The sequence below is a fragment of the Uloborus diversus genome, chromosome 8, assembly GCF_026930045.1.
Source record: "Uloborus diversus isolate 005 chromosome 8, Udiv.v.3.1, whole genome shotgun sequence".
NCBI classification, from domain to species: Eukaryota; Metazoa; Arthropoda; class Arachnida; order Araneae; family Uloboridae; genus Uloborus; species Uloborus diversus.
In genome coordinates this window covers 148,366,417-148,391,201 of record NC_072738.1, presented here as the reverse complement: position 1 = coordinate 148,391,201, position 24,785 = coordinate 148,366,417, and the positions used below count along the sequence as shown (strand labels likewise).

Below are 24,785 nucleotides of genomic sequence, written 5' to 3'. Positions count from 1 at the left end.
AAAGTTTCCTGAATTACTACAAGTTGCAGAAATGCAGACTTCACTCTGTTGAAAAAAATATTTTTAGCTCCCAGTTTAAAGATTAACTGAAAGTATTTATAAGGTGTATCGGCTTCAGCTCGAATGCGGCTGGTCCAGACTGACTGAGTTCCCAAAAGGAGTGGATAAGTGTGTAGCCTTCGTAGCTTTGCAAGAATTGCAAACAAGTGAGATGCTTGGTAGTTACTCGCAATTCTGGCTTAGCTTTGGCCATGTACTGCGTTTTGGAACTTAATAAATTAGGAAGGTCCCAAGCTGATATATTCTCCCTAAGATTACTCTGAAGTTCCATAGACACGACTGGCTTTAAACGGGAAGATTTCTGAATTTTTCAGGATAATTTCAGGAAATTTACTGAATTTTAACGTTAAACTTTCCTGGTTTTTGCGAGATATGTTACTGGCAGAAATTAGGCACATCAGCTGCCTATTATCTTCCAGGAACGTTTCTGAATCGTTTTTACAGTGTAGCTAGACATGTAGCCAGGATCGATATTTCGATGCTCAGTTTTCTGTCGTTCATCAGGAGTGGCGTTGACATAGTTAGATTGATAGATAGTTACATACAAAGATACAGTCAGCTTTTAATATATAAGATGAATTTTTGAAAATTAAATTGCGCTTAAGTGTTCACCCACTGGTCGGTTTACCCTTCACGATGGAAATCGTACTTCTTATTTTTCTTTGAATTTAACAAACCAAAACAAAGACGCAAAGATTTTAAATTAAAAAATTTCAGTTATCTATGAGGGTCTATCAATAAATAGCGAAGCAGAGGCTATGAAACAGACGTTATTCGACTTTCTTCAAAAATACTAACCGAACTTGTTTAAACACTTATCCGTCTGGGAAATTAGCTGCATAATTCCGTGCTCATAAAAGTATTTTGCCTGCTGCTGGAACCAATTACGCACGTACTCCTTTACTTCATCGCCCGCATGAAATCGTTGTCCCCGAAGTGCTTTCTTGAGTTCCTCAAAGATGTGGGATCATATGGGGATAGATCTGGACAATATGGGGGGGGGGGGGGGTCATGATTTCCCACTTAAATTTCCGCAAGTGTTCCTCAGTTGCATTGGCTGTCTGTGGTCTAGCGTTATCATGCAACAGTATGACAGCACGTGAAAGTTTACAGGAACCACACTGTAAAAACGATTCAGAAACGTTCCTGGTAAATAATAGGCAGCTGATGTGCCCAATTTATGCCAGTAACATATTTCGCAAAAACCAGGAACGTTTTCCGATAAAATTCAGTAACCTTCCTGAAAAATCCAGAAATCTTCCCATTTAAAGCCAGTCGTGTCTCCCGAGCTTCAGAGTAATCTCAAGTTAGTGAGAACATCGCAACTTGGCACCTTCCTGATTAATCAAGACAGTTGCAAAAGCAGTATTGCAAAAATGGCCAAAGCTAAGCCAGAATCACAAGTATTAAGCATCTCGCTTGATTGCAATTCTTGCAAAGACTACGTAGTCCATACTTATTTGATCCCTTTGGGAGTTTAATCAGCATGGGCGAACCGTAGTCGAATGGAAGCCGATACACCTTATAAATACTCTTAGTTAATCTTTAAACTGGGAGCTAAATATTTTTTTACAACAGAGAGAAGTCTGCATTTGGACAACTTGTAGCAATTCAGGAAACATTTTGACAATGATACTTAATACGTGAAATACACCGCCAGCTCAGTCATTTCCAGCCATTAAGAGTAATCTAAAACTGAGTTTCCAGAACTGCAATTTTGAAAAATTTATGGGGAGAGCCCCTGAACCTTCCCTCTTCTTAACAGGATCAAAGACTATCTGCAATTGCCTTTTTGGAGTTTCAATTTCGAAAAATTGCCGGGGGAATGCCACCGAATTTCTCCTTCCACTAACATTACCAAAGATCTATCAAAAGTGTGTTTCTTAATCAACAGCATTTAAGTAGAACATTTAAGTGGAGCGCCCCTCTCCCTTCCCTCACTCTCATCAAAATCATTAAAGATTATATTCAGTAAATTACAATCCATTTTAGCTACCAGTTTGTTTGGCACTCTTGGCTTCCTTAAGAGGTTTTCCATCTCCAGTTCAGTCACTTTCCTATGCCGTGCTGATGGGTGCTAATAAGCACGAAACTGCAGTCCTCGGCTGGAAATGACTGAGCTGGCGGTGTATTTCACGTATTTTTGCTTTAGCCCTGGCTAATGGGCGGTAATTTTACTAAATGATACTTAATATTTCCAGGAAGTGGATAAAAACCGTTGAAATCCCGAAATATTACACGGAAACACTCAGGATCGTTTCGGACTTTTTTTAAAGTGCACACACAGCCAATGCAAAAAAGGAACTTTTGCGGAAATTTAAGTGGGAAGTCTTGAACCCCCCCCCCCCCTTATAGTCCAGATCTATCCCCGTATGATCCCATATCTTTGGGAAACTCAAGAAGGCATTTCGGGGGCAACGATTTCATTCCGACGATGAAGTGCATAATTGGTTCCAGCAACAGCCAAAAGACTTTTATGAGCACGGAATTATGCGACTAATTTCCCACAGGGATAAGTGTTTAAACAATTTCGGTTAGTATTTTTCAAGGTATCGAATAAAATCTGCTTTATATCCTCTGCCTCGATATATATTGACTGACCCTAATACTTACTAGGGCAGTTTTCAAGGGCAATGCATTTCCTTTCCTCTCTTCCTAGACCCTCGCACGGTCTCCCTTCGCCTGATGGTGGAGGATTGTTGCACGATCTCCGCCGAACCGACGTTCCATCGCCACAGGTCACAGAACAAGGTGACCATTGACTCCACGATGACCACTGGCCATCCCCTGAAATTATGAAGTAAACTTGAGTTATTAGATCCTTTTTGGTGCTGTTATTTAGGCTTGCCAGATTTCTGAAATGTTCAACCGGGACACCCCCCCCCCCCCCGCCAGTCGCGATTCAAAAGGAACCAGGGGTGATACTGGGCTCAAGTAAAATTTTCTGAAGATAGTGAAATTTTCAGAAATTACGAGGAAGCTCACCCCCCCCCCCCCTCTTCACCCAGTAAAAAGTTTTGAAATATTCTAACAAAACCCACTGAAAATCAACATTTAAAAAAAATTTTTTAGATAATTTTTCAGCTGTAGAATGTGTTGTCAGCACAAAATTTTTGGAAACTTCGGATCATAAACAACCCTGGCTGTTTTTTAGCGTGTTTTAGAGGGTATTTCGTTCTCAATGTTATGAATAAATACTAATTATGAGCTCAAACAAGGGGAAATAATGAATGACACAAGCAGATAAATTTCAACATTTTATTTCTTACATGTTAATATTTGTTAGTTACTATTCAGCAAGAAGAAATACTTCGAATGAGGAATAAAAACTTGAACAATATTTACATGTATTTTTCATTCGCTAGGACTATTTTTAGTAACTCTTTTTTGGTTTTAACGTTGTTGTAAAAATCCTCACAAGTTGATTCGATGTTAATTTTACTAGTCTATGCTTCAAATGACAAAGTAATTATCCGAAATAATCCTTCCCAGTTAATTATTTTTAAACTTTTTTGGTCATCTTATCAAATTTATCTTTTTCCAGGACCCGAAGGAAACCGGCCGGGACATCGGGACTTTGTCTAAAATCCGGGACTGTCCCGGTCAAACCGGGACGTCTGGCAAGCCTATTGTTATTACAACCAGGGTTGTGGAGTTGGAATTGAACTAATTTTGGGCTAAAGGAATCGTAGTCGGAGTCGCTAAAAAACATGCCGAATCCGACTCTCGGATTATTTTTTACTAATTTTAAAAAAGGGGTTATTTGCATATTTTCTGTCTGATGAAGATAAAAGCAAATGATTTCAAATTTAAAACAAAATATCGTTTTGTTTAGAAGTTATGACGCAACAAAGGTTACAAAACCGTAAAAGTAGTGTAACGGATTCGGTGCGACTTCCACTTTCTTGAAATGAAGACACAGTTCTTGATAAAAACACAGGAAATTTATTTACACTATGTACAGGAAAGATCTTCAACAACTGCTAAATTATTCATCAGCAATTAAGCAATTATCACACAACACCGTAAACTCAACTTTTACACAGAGCCTGATTACCGCAGGGGCATGTGGGGCACAGGCCCTTCCTCTTAGATTTCAGGGGGGCCCAAAATACTCTTAATTTATCATGTTAATTAAAAATAAATAATGATTTCACTCAGAATCTAGAGTACAATGATATCATTAATAGTTTTGCAAATGCCAAAACAAGGAAAAAATCTATTTGTTGTTAAAAATTCGCCTTAAAAGTGTGATCTCTTTGCAAATCAGAAAACCACTCCAAATTTAGTCTGTATTTACTATTAAAAGTTATATGAAAGATCATTTTGGTATTTACGGTTTACTGCAAAGTTTAACCACATTTATATATTTATCGCATACTACTACATATCTTCTACTTGTTAAATGTATATGTTACGGCCAAAGCCCGAAGTTCGGCCAGTTCGCGAATTGGCCAGCCATTTCGCGTATTGGCCAAGAGGTTTGGCCAAAGCCCGAAATACTTGCAATTACTATTGTATTTTCTACTTTGGCTGGCCATTTCGCGAACTGGCCGGGAATCCTTGGCCAAAGCCCGAAATGATAATGGCAGATCGTAGATTGACTGGTAGACGGTACATGTGTCACTTCCGGTATGACAGCGCTGCAAGTGAGAGAGACAGAGACTCCCTACTTCTCCCCCGAATGGTTGAAGACCTTCTGAGTTTAGGTGGGAGATGTGGAGTGACTAACGTTTATTTTAAAGCTTGAAAACTCCCAACACCAACGAAGATTATGTAATTTTGCTGTTTTTGGAACTTAAATATTGAAAATATATACCTGAAGAAGGTCCTGTATCTCGCTCAAAGAAGGGGCGATCATCCCTCCCTTGTATCCGTCCTTGAGGAGGGATAAATGTTTATGCAATTCGAAATGTCATGCACTGGAAAAAAATTGTGTAAGATTACCATCATAAATGGGTGTAACGTTCACGAATTCTGGAGTGTGTAGTATCTCTGTTTCAAAAACTCAAATTGTTGGAGGAACCTTGCACTATGTTTCGTGTAAGTCCCACCTGCAGTCAGTAGAATTCAAAGTGTATGCGTAAAGATCAATATCGGCACAGAGCTGGTAAAATCTTATGAGCGAAATGAAAACGGATCTTTGTGGCTGAACAGTTCTCTTGCTTTGCCACATGTCTGTAAGACTCCCGTTGTGAGTTCAGACCCCACCCGGTGTCCTGGGTATTTCTTTAATAGTGCAATAAAAACGTCTTGTTTGTAATTGGTGTATACTGATTGTGGAAAAAAAATGAACTTGATAAATATTGAATAAACGAATGATTGAAAGCAAAAGTTGTAAAGAAGACAAAAAACAAGGGGTTTCTAGCATGATTTTTTAAAAATACTGTTATAACGAAATTTCAAGTATTTTCACCTACTAATTTACTTTGTACTTTCAATTTAAAACGTTGAGAAAAAAATATTAATTGATCATTTAATGTACCTACCTGGTTAATTTAAACCATCAAATAGTTAACTTGAAGTATAAGTCCACTTACAATTGAAAATGAGAACCAGTTCAAGAAAGTCAAATGAAAGCTTAAATTTTGCTATTGTGTAACCTTTCAAATAATTTATCTGTAAGCATATAGAACATTATGGTCTAACCTTACGTAGAAATGAGTGAGACGCTACGCTATAGTTATATTACCATGGTGTAACCTTCCACAAGCGATGTGGAACTTTGCACCAGTTATATCAGAGCAGTAGATGCAGCTATACTTCCACCAAAATTTAAGGAGTAAGGTTGGTTACACAATTGTTTTTTATAATGTGGAAGTTCACAACTTGTAGTAATAAGTGATGGGCTTTACACTACGTAATTGTTTTCCTCATTTGAAATTAGTAAAATGAGCTATTAAAGCAGAATACTTAAAAATCAGTAAAATCTACTCATTTTTCAGTACTTTGTTTTGATAATAGAAATGTTAATCTAATCCTCACGGTATAATAGCCTGAAGATTACATTAACGCCCTTTATTATAATCACGTTGTGTATCACATAATTATAATAATCACGTTGTATATTACATATCATACGTTCACTGAATAATATCTATTATGGCTTAAATATGAGAATAGAATAAGACGAGATCATATTTTTATGCATTACAAGCTAATTTTTCACACGGAGGTATCACTTATATTTGAGCTTGTTTCTGGACCAAGTGTACTTAAGAAAAAATTGTGCACCGAAGTACTCATTTAAAAATACTTCATTTTTAAAAGTTTATGAAAACAATCTGCTCTTCAGTTCTTTCTTCCTACTTTGGCCGATCGTCCCTAGCCACTTCGCGAATTGGCCGGCCAAAGCCCGAAATCAAGAAAATTTCGGGCTTTGGCCGGTAAGTTTTCAGCAATGCTGGCCAGTTCGCGAATTGGCTGGCCAATTCGCGAACTGGCCAATTTCGGGCTTTGGCCGTAACATATATATTACATTGTGATATGAGGTACCACCAAATTTAGTACGGTTGTGTAAAAATGCAAGTATCGAAAGAAATATTTTATTGCTTCAATATATAAAAAAAAAAGCTGGAATGGGGGGGGGAGGCACAAAATGAATTTCCTGAAATAGAAATGTGCCCCATGTCCAATGTCAGGATGATCAGGCTCTGCTTTTACACACGTATTTACTTCCAAATACGAAAACAACACAGCGAAATGCCTCGCTATAAACAGAGCAAAAATCTTCTCCAGTTCGAAATATCAATCGAAACTCTCCGTTTATCCATCGCTAACGGCTTTTATAAACATCCAAGAATTTTCCACAACAATCTTTCTGCTTCGAGAAATGCGTAGACCGTTATCAAATTTTATTTAATTAATGAAAATAAAAAGAATAGGGGGTTGTATACTTTAGCCATATGTTAAGGGGTTGTATATTCATTACGGGAAATTATTTACAGGTTACGTTACTACAATAATTACTATTTACAGGATTTGTAACATTGCCCCCTTCCTAAGGACTGCACGTCCCGGGCAGTACAATCCCCAGAAAGGGTGCCAAACTTCTATCACAAGTTTACAAATATACACATTAATTAATAACTAACAGATACAGAAAACACAATAATAACAAGAAATATTACTAAACATTAAAAGCAAAAATTATCTACAACTTTTATGTTATCAACCATGGTTGTTTACGTAATACTCATGAACTATGGCCATAGTATGGGGCTAACCGATCATAATGTACAACCCTAGGTTTTGCATTAGGTGATTTTTGGATCCTCACTACGACGTCATTTAGTCGGTTAAGGACTTTGTAGGGTCCATCCCAATGCGACTGCAATTTGGGTGACAGACCTTTCCGTCGGATGGGATTCCATAACCAAACCTTGTCGCCTTCGTTGAATTCATGTCCAGTAGACCTTGTGTCGTATCGGGTCTTCATCTTCTCCGCCGCGATGTTGATTCGCTCTCGTGCGAAGTTATGAACGTCTTCCAACCGGGCCTGGAGATCCTGGATGTACTCCTCAGGCGATGAAGGCGCATCAGGAGGACGACCGAAGACGAGATCACAAGGTAGCCGAAGCTCTCGTCCGAAGAGCATCTGAGATGGGGCATATCCGGTAGTCTCGTGGACAGCACTGCGGTAGGCCAGCAGGAACAAAGGTAGCTTCTTGTCCCAATCCTGTTGATTTCTGGATACCATAAGCGAGAGATTATTTAGGATTGTGCGGTTAAATCTCTCCACCATGCCGTCCGATTGTGGGTGTAGTGGTGTTGTCCTAGTTTTCTCAATTCCAAGAATTTGACATAGGCCCTTAAACACAGCAGAGATGAAATTCCTCCCTTGATCGGAATGAATCTGCAAAGGTGTTCCATATCTCGAGATCCAATGTTGGACTAGAGTCTCTGCTACGGTGGTAGCCTCTTGATCTGGAATGGGATATGCTTCCGGCCATTTGGTGAAGTAGTCGATGGAAACAAGAATGTATTTGTTCGTATCAGCAGTTTTTGGTAGAGGACCCAGGATGTCGATCCCAATTCGTTCGAAAGGAGCTCCAACGTTGTACAGATGTAGCTTCCCTCTGCTTCTCTTCTTCGGTCCTTTACGAGCAGCACAGGCGTCACAAGAATGGCACCACTTCTCCACGTCATCCTTCGCCTTACTCCAGAAGAAGCGCTCCCGAACTTTGTTGAGGGTTTTCAAGACACCAAAATGTCCTCCAGTCGCACTACTATGTATTTCTTTCAAAACATCTGAAATCCTTGATCGGGGAAGTAGTAACTGCCACCTAGATGTTTTACCGTCGTCAGATTCCCATTTCCGGTGTAGCACGCCGTTCCGTAAATGGAGTGAGTTCCATAAAGCCCAGTATCTTTTTGTTGCAGGACTGAAGATGGAAACGTCCTGCCAGCTAGGGCGTCGACTGTCACTTTCCATGAACTCTAAAATTGGTTTTATGTCGGGGTCTTCAAGTTGATCTTTTCGAACTTGGTCATCACTCCATGGATCAGGTTCTGATGATGTTGGAGTCACTGTCACCTGATAGGCGGTAGGGCTAGTCGTTCCATACTGTTTCTCGATTCGGGAACAATAGTGGCAGTCCTCAGGACAGGGTCTCCTTGATAAAGCGTCAGCATTACCGTGAGATAACCCTTTTCGATGCTTGATCTCCATGTCATATTCCTGGAGCCGCTGTATCCATCTGGCTATCTGGCCTTCCGGATTTTTGAAGTTCAAAAGCCAAGTTAATGAGGCATGATCTGTCCGAAGCAGAAATTTTCGGCCGTAGAGGTAATGATAGAAGTGTTCTACAGCTTTCACTATGGCCAGTAACTCCTTTCTGGTGACGCAGTAATTTCGCTCCGACTTTGATAAGCATTTGCTCCAGTAAGCGATGACATGTTCATTTCCGTCAATTTCTTGGGATAAAACATTTCCGATGCCCTCGTTGCTCGCATCAGTGTCCAGGATGAAGGATTTTTCAGGCTGAGGATAGGCGAGGATAGGCGTTGATGTTAAAGCCTCCTTCAGTCGTAGAAATGCATCTTCGCATTCTTTGGACCATTCGAACTTTTGCTTGCTCTCCGTCAGCTTATGCAAAGGTCGTGCAATGTTGGAAAAACCCATTACAAACTTCCTGTAGTAGGTGCAGAGCCCCAGGAAACTTCGCAGCTGATGGATGTTTTCGGGACGACTCCAACTCTTGACAGCAGACTCCTTTTCTGGATCGGTTTGTACACCTTCAGAAGAGATGATGTGACCAAGGTAGTTCACTTCCCGGCGGAACAAATTACATTTGGACGAGCTTAACTTCAGATTGGCTTCCTTAAGCTTTTGCAGCACCTTCCTAAGATTTGCCAGATGTTCTTCGAAACTGCGTCCCACGATGATGATATCGTCTAAGTAGACCAGACAGGATTCGTAGGAAAGTCCTCTTAACACTGTCTCCATAAGACGCTCGAACGTAGCTGGTGCATTGCAGAGGCCGAAGGGCATCACTTTAAACTGCCATAAGCCTTGCCCAGTTGTAAACGCTGTCTTCTCTCGGTCATCAGGGTGTATCTCAACCTGCCAGTAGCCGCTCTTCAAGTCCAGGGTCGAAAACCACTTGTGTCCGGAAAGAGTGTCCAAGGTGTCGTCTATTCGTGGAAGAGGGTAACTGTCTTTCTTGGTGATTTCATTCAGCCGTCGGTAATCGACACAAAATCTGGTGGAGCCATCTTTCTTTCGGACCAAGACGATGGGAGAGGCCCAAGGACTGGACGAGGGTTCGATGACATCATTCTCCTGCATCTCTTTCAGGAGGGTCTCGACCTCTTCCTTCTTGGCAAACGGTAGTCGTCTTGGATGCTGTTTAATAGGGGGGTGTTCTCCAGTATAGATCCTATGCTGCGTTAAATCCGTCCGGCCCACATCCTCCGATGTAGATTAAAACAGATGCTTGAAGTCGTCCACCAATTGTTCCGCAGCAGTTCTTTGATCATTCGATAACGGCGCACTCCCAATTAACTTCGATGTCAAGGACTCAGAAGACAGTCTCAGGGGAATTGATTCTTCTAATGATGCAGTTTACTGGAGTACAAGTTGCCAACACATCACCTTTTCGGATATTCCTGGGCCTTTCACTCACGTTGGCGACTCTCACAGGAATTACATCCATAGAAAGGTCCACAAGTGTAGATGCTACCAGCACTCCTTTTAGGTTATTGTTTAGGTTGGGGTATTCAATGAGTCCAAATCGAAAACTACTGCTTTCTTCAATGGAGCCAGGTATTAATGATTCTGACCTTGAGGGAATCGATAAATCTGTTTGGGCTATTATTTGATGAGCGGATTTTACATCACTTTCTGCGGGGAAAACGGCTATGTCTTCTCTCATCGAGTGCAGCTCATTTGTCTTGAAGTCGAGGTTGAAGTCATACTTCTTTAAAAAGTCCAATCCGAGAATGAAGGGGTCCGTGATAGCAGCAACGAATGCCGTATGATGGTAAGTGGCATTTCCAAACACAATTTCTAAGTTTACTTTACCTTCAATCTCGATCTTGTCACCTGTCACAGTTTGGAGGGTAACGCAGGGCGGCGTCCAAAGAATGTTGAGTCCAAATTGACGAGCCACATCTGTTCTAATGATTGTAACATTGGCTCCAGTGTCAATAATCAGTTCGCAGGGAGACCCGCTTACGTATGCGTAAACAAACAGTCCATTACTGCCGCCACTCGTCGATGAAATCTGGAAAACTTTAAGATGGGGCTCATTCCAATTTGGCGACCTCCGCCCCGCGAGATTGCCATGGCTTAGTTTTCCTGGACCTGCGAGGGAGAGGTGCTCTTCCCTCTGGTTTTTTGGCGAGGTTCACAGTTTCTTCGTAAGTGACCCTCGCCGCCACATTTCCAGCACTTAAGTGATTGTCCATTTTGGTATTTGGAAGCCGAAGTCCTTTTGAGGATTCCTGCAATTTCTTTTATTTGCTTTTCCAGTTCAGCAAAGCGTGACGAAACCGGATCAGGCTCATCAGTTTTCACGCCGCGGATTGAATGGCGATCCTTGCGGGTTGCTTGCTGGGCGGCCTCCAACTTCATCGCATACACAACAGCAGAACTCAGGTCTTTGACATCCGCCATCCGTAGAGCTTTCTGGATTTCCGGATCTCGAACCCCGTCGATGTAGTAGTTGAGCAGGGGCGTAGCTAAGGGGGGGGTTTTGGGGACAAAACCCCCCCCGAAAAGTTAGTCTCAAAAAAAAAAGAGAAAAAGAAGAGAGAAGAGAAAGAAAAAAAAAAGAAAAGGAAAAAATTCCAAGCGATTATATATATATATATATATATATATATATATATATATATATATATATATTATATATATATATATATATATATATATATATATATATATATATATATATATATATATATATATATATATATATATATATATATATATATATATATATATATATATATATATATATATATATATATATATATATATATATATATATATATATATATATATATATATATATATATATATATATATATATATATATATATATATATAATATTATATATATATATATATATATATATATATATTATATATATATATATATATATATATATATATATATATATATATATAAAAGAAGTAACCCCCCCCGAAAGTCGGGTCTAGCTACGCCACTGTAGTTGAGTGCCAGGTTGTCTCGAACATCCGCAGGACAGTCGCAAAAAGCAAGATGAGACAGTCTCTCGACGTCCGCCGCTAGCTCTTGCAGGGTTTCCCCGGTTTTCTGGAAACGGGACTTCAACTGGAGTCGGCTGAAGTCTTTCTGGCACTTCTCACCGAAGCGAAGCTCCAACGCAGCTGTGAGGGCGGCGAAATCCAGGCGCAGGCTGTCCGGAAGGGTCTGAAGAATGTCCGCTGCGTCACCTCTCAGGGATGCTGCAAGATGGCAGGCCTTGGTAGCAGAGTCCCATCCGTTCGCTTCCGCCACTATCATGAACTGAGTTTTGTAAACCTGCCACGAAGTTTTCCCATCAAATGTGGCAAGTTTAATGGACGGTCGAGCAACCGATGTGGGAGCGCCAAACTGTACAGAGCTGCTTTCCGCGATCGCCAATCTCCTTTCCATGTTTTTAATTTTCTCATCCATATGATTTTCAACTGTTGCGATACGGCGGTTTTCTACTGTTTCAAATTTTTCATCAAAAGCATCAACTCGATGCTCTATCTCATTAAATTTGTTTTCCATCAAGTCTTTACCGAAGTAAGGTCGTTTTTAATTTCCTCTTGGTTAGAAGCTAAATCATTTTTCAGTACCATTAAATCACTTTTCAATTGTTCTTGATTAGCCGCAATGTCATTTTTTAATTGTTCTTGATTTGCAGTAAAACTTGCAGTCAAATCACTTTTTAATTGTTCTTGATTAGCCGCCATATCATTTTTTAATTGTTCTTGATTTGCAGTAAAACTTGCAGTCAAATCACTTTTTAATTGTTCTTGATTAGCCGCCATACTTTCAGCCAAGTCACTTTTCGCAGCATTAATTGCTTCCAGAAGTTGTTTTAATTGGTTATCCATTGCGCGAGTAATCACCATAAAAACAAAGTCTATAAATTCAAACAGTCTTTATGAAAAAATGTCCAAAGTCACACTTACTCCAAGAAAGTCCAGAAGAAGCCCCACGTTGGGCGCCAAATTGTAACGGATTCGGTGCGACTTCCACTTTCTTGAAATGAAGACACAGTTCTTGATAAAAACACAGGAAATTTATTTACACTATGTACAGGAAAGATCTTCAACAACTGCTAAATTATTCATCAGCAATTAAGCAATTATCACACAACACCGTAAACTCAACTTTTACACACGTATTTACTTCCAAATACGAAAACAACACAGCGAAATGCCTCGCTATAAACAGAGCAAAAATCTTCTCCAGTTCGAAATATCAATCGAAACTCTCCGTTTATCCATCGCTAACGGCTTTTATAAACATCCAAGAATTTTCCACAACATTCTTTCTGCTTCGAGAAATGCGTAGACCGTTATCAAATTTTATCAATGAAAATAAAAAGAATAGGGGGTTGTATACTTTAGCCATATGTTAAGGGGTTGTATATTCATTACGGGAAATTATTTACAGGTTACGTTACTACAATAATTACTATTTACAGGATTTGTAACAGTAGTATAACCTTTTCGGGCAACTTTACAAAAGTCAAAACACGGTGTGTCATGAAATGAAGTACAACCTAATAAATGTAGAACCCTTTGCGTAGGATCGTGCAAAGTTGGGCAGCTACTTAACCAGTATTTTGGGATGGCAGCACTTACTTTTTAAGCATGACTCAAATGGGCTCTATTGGAGAGAGGTCTGGTGATCTAGAAGGCCATGGGAGCTCTTTATTTCCTTGAAGAAATTTTTAGGAGAATCGTTCATCACGCAATATGTCGACAAGCGTTGGATTGCTGATTAATTGCACAAGCGACTAGATGGAATAGTAATAGGCACTACGATCGATGCTAAAATGTCGTTTACGTAACTGCAAGGCGTCATAACGCCTAGAAAGACGACTAGAGGTCTTTCTGTGACCCAACAAATCGTTCCCCACACTATCACATCTTATATAATTTATCGTGTCGCTCGATAACAAATGCCGGATTTGACTACTGGTCTGGCCACCTCCACACGCATGTGATTAGGTCGTGAGCACTAAGACTGAATCGGGATTCATTATTAAAGATCACATGCCCCCTGTCAGTGACGATCCCGAAAATGCTGCTTAGTATGTTTTTCGTAATTTGGAGAAGAATCTAAGCTAAAAGAGTAGTTATATAAGATCTGTAAAAATTGATGAAATCGAAACAAAAGAGCAAGCTTTCTTGCCATAGCTTACTTGGGCATTCTTTTATAGCAAAACAGGACTGTGACTCCTGAGAAGTTCCTTCGCAAATCTTCCCGCCATTCTTTGGTCTGGGAGCGTCGCAATCTCTGTAGCGGTGGGAAACACCTTCACCACAACTCACAGAACACATCGTCCAAACGGTCCATTCACTCCAGCCTCCATCCACTATTAACAAAGATTTAAGATGCAATAATCACACTGAGTTATCAGACGTCAACTCCCGCATTCACCAGACTTAGAACCCCTTTAGAGGACATGGCCGTCTTATCCGACATTTTGGTTACTTACAGAGCTTTGGAAACAGCCATGTTCCCATATTTCAAGTAATTGGAAATAAGTTATTATAATTGCTAGTTGCTATGTCTTTAAAAAAGCTGATAAAAAGTTGAATGAAACGCTACCTAAGGTAAATCTAGAAAGACAATTTTTTTTTCAAATTAAATAATAGTCTACCAAGAAATGAATTTGGGGCTCTCTCCAGAAATTTTTGAAATTGTGTTCTAAAGATGCAGTTTCAGACGGTCTTTGGATATGTTGCTGGAGGAGAGACTTGGAAGTCTTCCCCTGGAAATGTTCCGAAATTGAGCCCTTAAAGGTTCTCAAAATTGAATGAAGGAGTTTTCGGAAGGTTATCTACAGAAATTATTCAAAACTAAAGCCTTATATAGTTTTGAAAAAAAAAAAAAAATCTGATCTGAAGATATACCATACTTTAAAGAAAAAATAATTCAGAGGAACTTTTATGCGGATATCCGAAATTTGAGCTGAACACATTCGGTAACTCTCATGATATCATCAAAGACTAATTTAAATGCCATTTAAGGGGACCGTCCAGATTTTTAAACTGAAACAATGTAATCCATTCTGAAAACAAATAACTTGAATAAAACCCCTTCATTTTCAACTAATTTCTTGAAGTTTATGGAAGATAACGAATAGCTTTACTTATTTCCTTTGAAAATATGTCAATGGTATACATCCGATTTTCATATGCTGCTCAGTAAACGTTTACCTTGAACGTAGCATTTCACATTGTGATGCAGGTGCAATATCTTTTGTTTTACATGTCGGAATGAAATAAAGTTCGGTACTCAGGCTCTGATAGCTGTCAGAGAGTTCTTTCATGTAGTAAAAAAGGGGGAAGTTTCCTTTCAAAAATTCAAACTTGGTGTTCATTTTCTTTTGTATATGATCCCTTAGACAGATTTCATCCTCGAAATTTTAAAGAAGACTTTTAACTAGTATGTTGTGGCTATCACGAAACTTTCTTCTATATTTTTCCTTTTCTGATCCCTCCCCATGCTTGACGAGGAAGCAATATTCCCAACAAAAACAAAATTACACATGCAAAAACTTGACGACCATCCCACTGTCTGAATTATTGTAAAAGCAAAGCAATGAGCGAAAATTGAAAGTTATTTTAAAAGCCTTGCTTGAATTAATTACAAATATTTTATTTATTAACAAACATAAGATGGCAACAGTTAAAAATTTTAAATCATTGAGATAATATTTCCGATCATTTCCATACAATTAGGCAGCCTCTTAGTATCAACTCTTTACTCAATTTTCTCAAACGATATCCCACACATGGACAACACGCATCTTGCCATTTATGCAGATGACACCTGCATACTAGCCTCCGCTCAGGGACTTTATCAAGCCTTTTCAGCAATTCAAAACCACTTAACACATCTAGATATCTGGCTAAGGACTTGGAAAATCAAAGTTAATGCCAACAAAAGTATAGCTACCTGCTTTTTTACAAGAACAACTGAGCTCCCTCCTATTAAACTGCATCTTTATACCGACCCGATTGATTGGTCTCAGCGGGCGAAATATTTAGGCATAACGTTCGACCGTAATTTAACCTGGCGACCTCACATTGAAGAGGTACGCAAGAAGTACCTCACTTCCAAAAAACCACTAAATTGTCTCCTGCACAAAAAAAAGCGTTTTATCAACGGATAATAAACTGCTCATTTATAAGTCCTGCCTAAGACCCATTATTACCTATGGAGCGCCCATATGGGCGACTTCTGCAATCTCTAACTTTAACAGAGTTGAGAACTTGCAGAGAGTGATGGTTCGAGCGGCGTGCGACCCTCCCTGGTACGTCCGTACGGACAAGCTGGTGGAAGAGGTTGGCATCCCGACGCTCCACAACTTTTGCAAAAAGCTCGCCAAGAGATTTCACTACAACATCCCCCGTGTTGGCAATCCACTACTTAACATCCTTCCAAATTACGATCCATTGGATCCGGCAAATTCTCGCAGGCCTCGCGCTCTGCTAGCTTAGTTTCAATTTCGAAACGGGGTGAGTGAATCCCTTATCGGGTTCATACCTCGTTTCGACTCTAGTTATTGTGCTACACTCTGGCTGGGAGCATGCTCCTATCTATTTTCATTTCACTATTTTCTTTTTAAATTTCTTATCAACATTTTATCATTGTCTTAATTTTATTTTATTTTTATTCATTCAAATGGCCTAGAAATCCCCCACGGGGGAAAAAAGTATAAAACTTTTAAAAAATATGTAGGAAGCGAAAAAAAATAATACTTAAACTTATTTAAATAAAGAAGAACTTTAGTTGAAATTTACTTTGAAGAGCCTTCGGCTAACCATTATGGTACTCCCGTTAGAGGAAGCCACATCTCTCGTACATCCACGCAACCATCTTCTGCGCCAAAATAAAGCCATGGCCCCAACCGCGGAACTATCAACATACCACACCAGAGGATAAGGGGCAGGGCCCCAGGTGCCTCAAGCAACGAACTTATATTTCCGTGGCATTTCCATACAATTAAAATCACGAGAAATACGCAGACGACAATCTATTACGATTTATCTTTCTTATTGTTGCATTAATAAAGCTATTTTTATTCGCAAAAAAAAAAAATGAAAAAATTAATTTGAATTTTGTCATCTTGAATTCAAATTATGTTTCTCGCAATCACGAGTGTGTGTTTGTATGTGTGTGTGGGGGGGGGGGGTATGTGTATGTGTGTGTGTGTGTAAGCATATGTGTTTGTGTCTGTGTGCAGGCATGAATGTGTGGGCAGTTGTGTGTATGTGTAGGTGTCTGTATGCATGCGTGTGTGTATGTGTTTGTGTGTGCGTGTGTGTTGGTGTGTGTATGTATGCATGTGTGTGTAGGATATGGACGCAACCTGGAGACGGTTTTCGCTAGAGGAGCAGCATCGTGAGGCCGGCCGCCGCGACGGGTGGTGCTGGCAGAGGGTGGCGCCGCGCCGGTGGGAAAAATGATAGCACGCCAAAAACAGTCAAATGAAAGCAATAAGCAATCGTGATTGCTCAAAAAAAAAAAAAAAAAAATCAACACTTCTTGGAGCGATTGGAGTCAAAATTGAACCAAAGCCTGTTTACATATGGATTCACATATATTCCAAATTTCAACCAGAACGTAGCATTACTTCTTGAGATAGGGCACTCACAATGGAAAAAAAGAACGGGCGATTGCGCTACCCCCTTTTCAGCTGTTGACACCAAAATAAAATCAGCTCTTATATCCACTAAGGGCTACTTGTCAAAAAAATTTTGTTTGATTCCGTTCGTTATTTCTTGAGATACAGCAGTCACAATTGACGACAAAAAACGTTCTATAATTCAACCCCCGTTTGAGCTATTGACACCAAAATTGAATCAGCATCTGTTCCTGTTAGGGGCAACATGTGGACCAAATTTTGTTTGATTCCGCCAGTTACTTCCTGAGGAATAGCAAGCACGCGTAACTCAAAAAACGTCCCATTGCTCCACCCCCCTTGGAGGAATTCGCGCCAAAAACCAATGGGCACAAGTTCACATAGGGGCACATATGTGTACCAAATTTCGTTCAATTTCATGCGGTAGTTTTTGCTGTAGAGCGACCACAAAAAACTGGTCACACACAGACGTGACACACATACACACATACACACACATACACACAGACAGACAGACATTTTCCAAAAATAGTCGAAATGGACTCAGCACACCTCAAAACGTTCGAATCCGTCAAAATTCGAAATTTGAAAATTTGCACGAATCCAATACTTTCTTCTATATATTAGATATACAGGGTGAGTTCGATCGAATCTGCCATACGAAAGGGGGTGATAGATGAGCCCAAGCGGAGCATAGAACCACCCATTATCGTGTCCAATCCTTAACCGTAACCGAGTTATGGTAAATTTAAGGAAAATAAGTAAAAAAACAAAATTCTGAGAAAACGACCGATTTCTGAAATTCCTGTAAGACCTATAAGGAAAATAAATACATATTTGGAAAGAGCAGACTAAATCCTACAAAATGATACCTTTCGCATTAAGATAGTCGCATTTTGTCGAGAGCTACAAGCTTTGAAACATTGGACACACTCAGAATTAAAATGGTGCCAACATTTTTAATCGACATTTCCAAAACAACCGTAAGAGCTACAATCAGGCAAATCTACCAAAAACTGGCCCATTCCATTAGCTTTCAGATGATACAACAACGAATCATATTGGGCTTCAAGTTCAGCTGAAATTCAGCCTTTTGTTTAAAACAGTGTAAAAATCTGCATTCGTTAAAAAAGGAAAACCAGCGAAGAGTCACACTTTTCTGTTTTGAATTTTCTGTTTCACGATAGCATGTTGCTTTCTTTGTTTAAGAAAATGATATTTTTATAGAAAAATAATAGTTTTAACCATTTAATAAAGAGAAAAAACACATGAGATAACGATTCGTAGAAATAAAAGAAGCATTACTTTCCCGTGCTTTTCACAAAGGGAAAATCAAGAACAAAAAATGTTACACCAACTTCAATTAGTACATTTAATAAACCTTCAAAATTTGTAATAGCTGCTGAAATTGGTCGCCGCCACACCTGATACACGCTCTTGCTCTTTTGCGAACGGAAACAACCGCTGCTCTTAGAGAAATTTCATTCCTTTAGTGTTTCCCTACTGCTTCAGCAAGCCGGTAGCTCAATTCTTGCAAACTTGCTACTTCTGTTTTGTAAACTTCTTGTTTTAAGAATCCCCAAACAAAGAAGTGCACTGGCGTCAGGTCTGGGGATCTAGGGGGCCAAGGGATGGGGCCCATACGACCAATCCATTGGGGATACTGTCAGTGGCGGCTCGTGCCTTAATTTAGTAGGTGGGCACGCAGTTATGTTTATGGGTCATTCTTCAAAAAGTGTAACTTTTCTGTCACACGGCTTTTACAGTAAAAACTTTAGGGAACAATTCATTTAACGATGATTTTTAATGTCATCAAAAATATATCTATTTAAACCTGACAACAATTTTTTAATTTTTTTTTTTTAGAAAATTTTTGGTTCACAACCTTCGTGGCGTGTCATACTCCTTGTGTGACTGTTTTTGTTGCTTAATAACTTGTTTAATTAAAAGCAGTGATGTTCCCATCAATTTTCCTGAGGGTATACTCCCAGTAATCTACTAAGCACAATTTGTGTAACGTGAACATATACATAGTATGTCATAATATGAAAATTTATGATTTTTATTTTTGTTATTTATGAGTAAAATAATTGGAACTTAGCTGGGCCATTGTTTATGGTTATTTCTAGAAGGTAACACTTTCTTGTAAGAATGAAAAAAAAAAAGAAAACAAAAGGTTTCGAAATTGAAAAATATTTGCGTTCAAAAGTTACGTTTTCTGGAGAATGACCCTTATATGTTTACACAGATAAAATGATGAAAACAATGGTTGGTAAACTAATGCTGAGGAACATAAAATGATACTTAAATCAGTTAATACAAACTTCAGATAGCCCTACAAAATTATACCACTTGATTTAATACTCCCAAACCTGTTTTTGTGCGGTGGATAAGAACCTCATAAAAACAAATTGTTCGTTTTAAAGATAACTTCGTTCATTTTAAAAAACATTTTGTCTGTTTCATAAATAATTTCGTCAATTGAGTCCCAATCTGATTGAAATTTTCATATATCGCGGGAAAAAAAAAATCACACAAAACAATTGTACAAAAAGAAAGACCGCACAAAAACAGGTTTGTGTGTACATAGATTATACAGGGTGTTCCGTTTTAACCAACAAGACCTTCTTTTTTGCAACTGTTTGTCCAAGATGCATACTTCTAATTGCAAAAATGTTCAAAATCAGGTGCAAGGTTAAGGAATTGAAAGTTTGAAGCAAAAGTAAGAATGAGTCAAATGATACAAAATTCAATTTTTTTATACGGGCCCTAGGTTCTTCAACTTATATTCAGGGAAGTCATCACCATTAAAATGTAATTCCAACACAAAAAGTTTGACATTAGTACGACTAATGTTCACCCAGATATGAAACGCAGCGTTTCGTGACTTACACCACTTCACACTCACTGTCAATAACACCTTTTGAGGGAAAATATAGCAGTTTAAAAAGGATTAAAATTTTTGTGTGCAAAACTGGTTTTTCAAATTGATTAATGTTTTGTAGTGTTTTCGCGTATCACAGCATAAAATTTGCATTTGTTTTTGAATAGCATTAAAAAACATAAATACTTTGTTTTTTAACTTTGACAACCTATCATTCTTCTAAAAGGACGATAAGTTCCTATCTCATTTCTATCTGGTCCCTTAAAACTTTAAACTCGAATATCTCCTTGAGTTTTGGTCGCATAAATGTCAAATTGTTTCTGTTAGTAATATATTTCAATTGAGATTATTTCCCTAAACATAAGTTAGGAGACCTAGGGTCAGTATAAAAAGTTATTTTTAGTTTTTGACTTTTTTTTTTTTTTTTCGCTTTAAACTTTTAGTATCTTAACTCTGCATCTGATTTTGAACATTTCTGCAATTGGAAGTATGCACCTTGAACAAACAGTTGCGAAAATGAAGGTCTTATTGGTTTAAAACGGAACACCTTGCATATTTTGAATGAAACACTAGGCTTCCCTTAAGCGATCGAATTGATAATAATATTAACAGCAGTAATAATAATAATAATATGTTGTAATAAAAATATTAATGTCATCAACTGTGCCATTCCCCTCCCTCCAAAAGGGGTGGCACACCGTGAAACATTAAGGAACCAGACTCTCAAAAAGAGAAAGACCCCTTACCACTAAAAACACCCCCGTGAAAAATGGTTTTGCTTGGTGAATTAAATTATTTTCAGGACAGGCATAAAAAGGTATTCAACAATATTTAAAAAAAAATACTTTAATTACAGTATACGCATCTTGACATAACAATTCAAGCAACCTTAAAATTAAAACATGGATAACTGACAAATAGCGTCTAAAAGGTCCGTCTGAACAACAACAAAAATAAGTAAATGAAATAAAAGAAATAAACATAATGTTTCTATTGCTGCATTTTTTACTAATCGACTTTCAAATTTAACTTATGTTTTATCATCATTATTAAATAATAATTTTGAGTAAGAGTGGTTGAAAAATTAATTACGGTCACACATATACCCTTAACAAAATATTTAATCGACTAGTTATAAGGCACATTAGCTTGAAAGGATCTTAAATATTTTAATTAATGTCAAAACTATACTATCCTATATGATAGAAAAAAAAAAAAGCTAAGGTACGTACCAATAGAACTGCGATCTGATGAAAAAGAGTAATGTAATTTCTACAGTGTCTCTCGACCTTTTTTGACATGCGGGCCTGCAAAAGCTTTTCAAAAAAATTCACGCGGACTTGTGCTGTTTTCTTGTTAACTTGTAAAAAAAAATGTTCGCGAACCATTAAAAACTAATGAAAAAAAAAAATTACGAACGGCTGAAGTTTTTTCCCCCTTCCTTTTTTACAAAGTAATAATAATAATAAATGAATAAGTAAATATATAAATAAAACTCTATTAAATAACTGCTACACAAGTATTTAAATGTTAAGACAAAAAGTAACTATGGTCAAAAAAATGGACACAATTTTTAAAAAAGCTACTGAGAAATCATAGAAAATTATGAAAATTAATCTTAAAACTGACGTAAAAGATTAAGTGTTGGATCATATTATCATTAGGTATTATGGAGTTTCCTTTCTTTTCCTTTTTTTTTATTTTTTGCGTGGACGACCAAAAAAATCTGAGGATCAGCCTTTTTTTTTTTTTTTTTTTGCCGGTGCGACAGACCACCGGGCTGCTCTACTATTCGAAAAGAAAGTCCTTACACAGAAATTTTGAGAATAAGCATCTCTAACTCCAAAAACAAACAAATAACTAAAAAAATTATGCATGCGTTGTAAAACAAATGTACGTAATCTCATGAAACCGGCAATCTCCATGCCTTATATATATATATATATAGTAATAGCTGTTGAAGAGGAAAAAATTAATACAAAAAAAAAAGAAAAGAAAAAAACAGAAGCGGAACGGTATGATAAAAGGTTTTCCCTGACACATGGGCATGGGCAGCCGATTCTCTGCCCTTTTACATGTTATTCTAGTGAGCGACGCACAGTGGAGTATTTGACTGAAAATCCTGGCCAAAAGTCCAAAATTAAAAATTTACCCGATTTTTATGAAAATTTATTCCATGATAGTCGACTAACTGGTGCATCGATCGGCACTTGTTTTGGAAACTTGAGTCACATACAATTGCTCATAGCCTCCGTGAAAAATGAGATTTCTATAAGAATTTTCGCTTTTTTGTTACGTTTCAGCTTAATTATTACGTTTCAATGTAGATTTTTTTGTGGCTTTCTAAATGAATGGAATTGAACCAAACCAATTTTACGGTATAAAGTAATGTCAGGGCTTAGTGCTAATTATAAATCAAAGTAAATATTTTTATTTTCTTTTAGTGAAAAAAATAAAGAAAACTTGGTACGTGAGATTTTTAAAGGCTTTTCGCCTTAATTTACAACTAGAGAAAGCTTTTTAAATGGGTGTCGGGCTTGGTCGGGCTGTTTTGAAAGTTGCATCGTATTTGGCAAAGTCTCTAGTGCTAATTTCAGCAAAAAAATCTTCCGCCTACAACTGCCCTTTTTTTAAACGATTTTTTTAAAAAAAAGTGCATAATCCGATCTTTTTGTGACAAGTCATGATTTTAAACTGAATTTACCTACAAAGATTTAATAAATTTGCAAAAAAGTTATCATAAGTACTACTGAATGAAAAGATCGACATATTTGAGCGCACAAACAACAATAAAATTTCAGACACGAGTTTCATGGTTATGTGAAACCGCTTCATCAATGTGTAAAGATGTAAGTTATGGAATGAGAATCATCTAATTAATTTCGAAAACGCTTACCTTTATGCATCGCTAAAGAGATTCACTGCACCCCTAAAACATGTGTTTGCGTTCAGTTATGTTAATTTTCTCATGTACGTTAATGAGTTAATAAATTAAATTATTTTGTGATCTCGCTAAGAAAATTTGCTCTTCCTTAAAATTGAGATAGATTTTACATAAAATAAATAAATATTTATATTTTTTCAGATCATTGCTGCAAATAATGTGCCGGGGGAGGAGGTCTTTCCCCCTTATACGTAGCAAAAGGGGGGAAATACCCCCCCCCCCCACACACTTGCTAGCGTTAGGAGACAATTGTAATTGTCTCCTAACGTTCCTACGCTAGCGAGCTATCCATATTTAAGACATTTTACCTACTCATTGTGAAATTAAAGTTATATAAAATTTTAGTTCCGAATTTGTTCGTACAATTTTTAGCGGGACACATCACACGATGTAAAACTAAGGATCGACCCAAGGTACGAGTACAATACATACAATTCAAAAACAAAGAGCTTTTGAATATCCATTTTCGAGTGTTTTTACAGTTATAATATCCTAGTTCATTTATTTATTTTTTTTTTTCAATAGAAAAAAGGTTCTTTGTAACCCCGAAATCCTTGTCTTTAATTCTTTTTGTGCATGATTAACTCAGGGTTTTAATAATTGAAACCAAACGAAAAGAATAAAATTGATTATTTTTTTGGTTTCAAATTAGTGTTTTGTACAGAATACTAGGATTTTTTTAACCGCTTTTTGCTCTTTTCCCCCCTCGAACAATGCACTTAATTACATATCTTCAAAGGAAAACAGCAATTCACATCGAACATGTTTACTTATCACTTGTCTAAGCATTATTGGCAAAGAGCCAACCGTGGCATTCATTTCGGATCGAGTGAAAATTATTGAAAATTTTTATTTCAACTCATTGAAAAAAAATTCATTATAAATCAGTGAAAGATCATAACTTCACCGTTTTCGCTGTAAATGAAGGTAAGGTGTTTATATTATTTCCTTAAAAAGTTTCAGAGCCATAACATTATTAGAATACTGGATGCAAGAATTTTAGTTTACATGGATTGAATAATTGAAAAAAGTCGAAAAAGTGACCTCCCTTTGTAAATTCTTAGAAATTCGGTTAATTACGTTAGAACTTCAAACAAACCATAATCTTGAAGAAAATTATTTTTCCTATCTAGTGATGCATTGGGTTTTTTTCTACGTTTACTAGGATCGTTTTTACGGTCGTAAACATGCAAAAGTCTAAACCGTGGATAAAATATTAAATATTTCATTTTCTAATTCAAATTTTAAAAATCGAGTTTCAAATTGTAACATTAGACATTTCAGACAACTTGTATACCAAGTTTCATGTCTATAAGTGGGATAGCTTCGCAGTACAGCGCACAAACGCACACAAGGATGTCGCCTTCAGAAGGGTGAAAATTTCAAACTAGTTTTGGCCAGGATTTTCAGTCAAATACTCCACTGTGCGACGTTTCTAGACTCTTCTCCGCTGCTGACCTCGACTCTTCCCTCCAAACCGCTATAGACAACTACGATTTCGTTTGGGCTCGGCGAATTTTGCCCACCCTTGTGTTGCAATGAATTCCT

At 37.8% G+C, this 24,785-nt stretch overlaps 1 protein-coding gene across 1 annotated transcript in view; it reads right to left on the bottom strand.

The window, feature by feature from the left end:
* Positions 1 to 24,785, bottom strand: part of LOC129227594 (coadhesin-like) — a 75,683-nt gene that overhangs the window by 26,090 nt on the left and 24,808 nt on the right. The window contains 2 exon segments of the mRNA XM_054862175.1: positions 2,674 to 2,847; positions 13,957 to 14,130. Of these exon segments, the coding sequence (XP_054718150.1) occupies positions 2,674 to 2,847; positions 13,957 to 14,130 (348 nt within the window).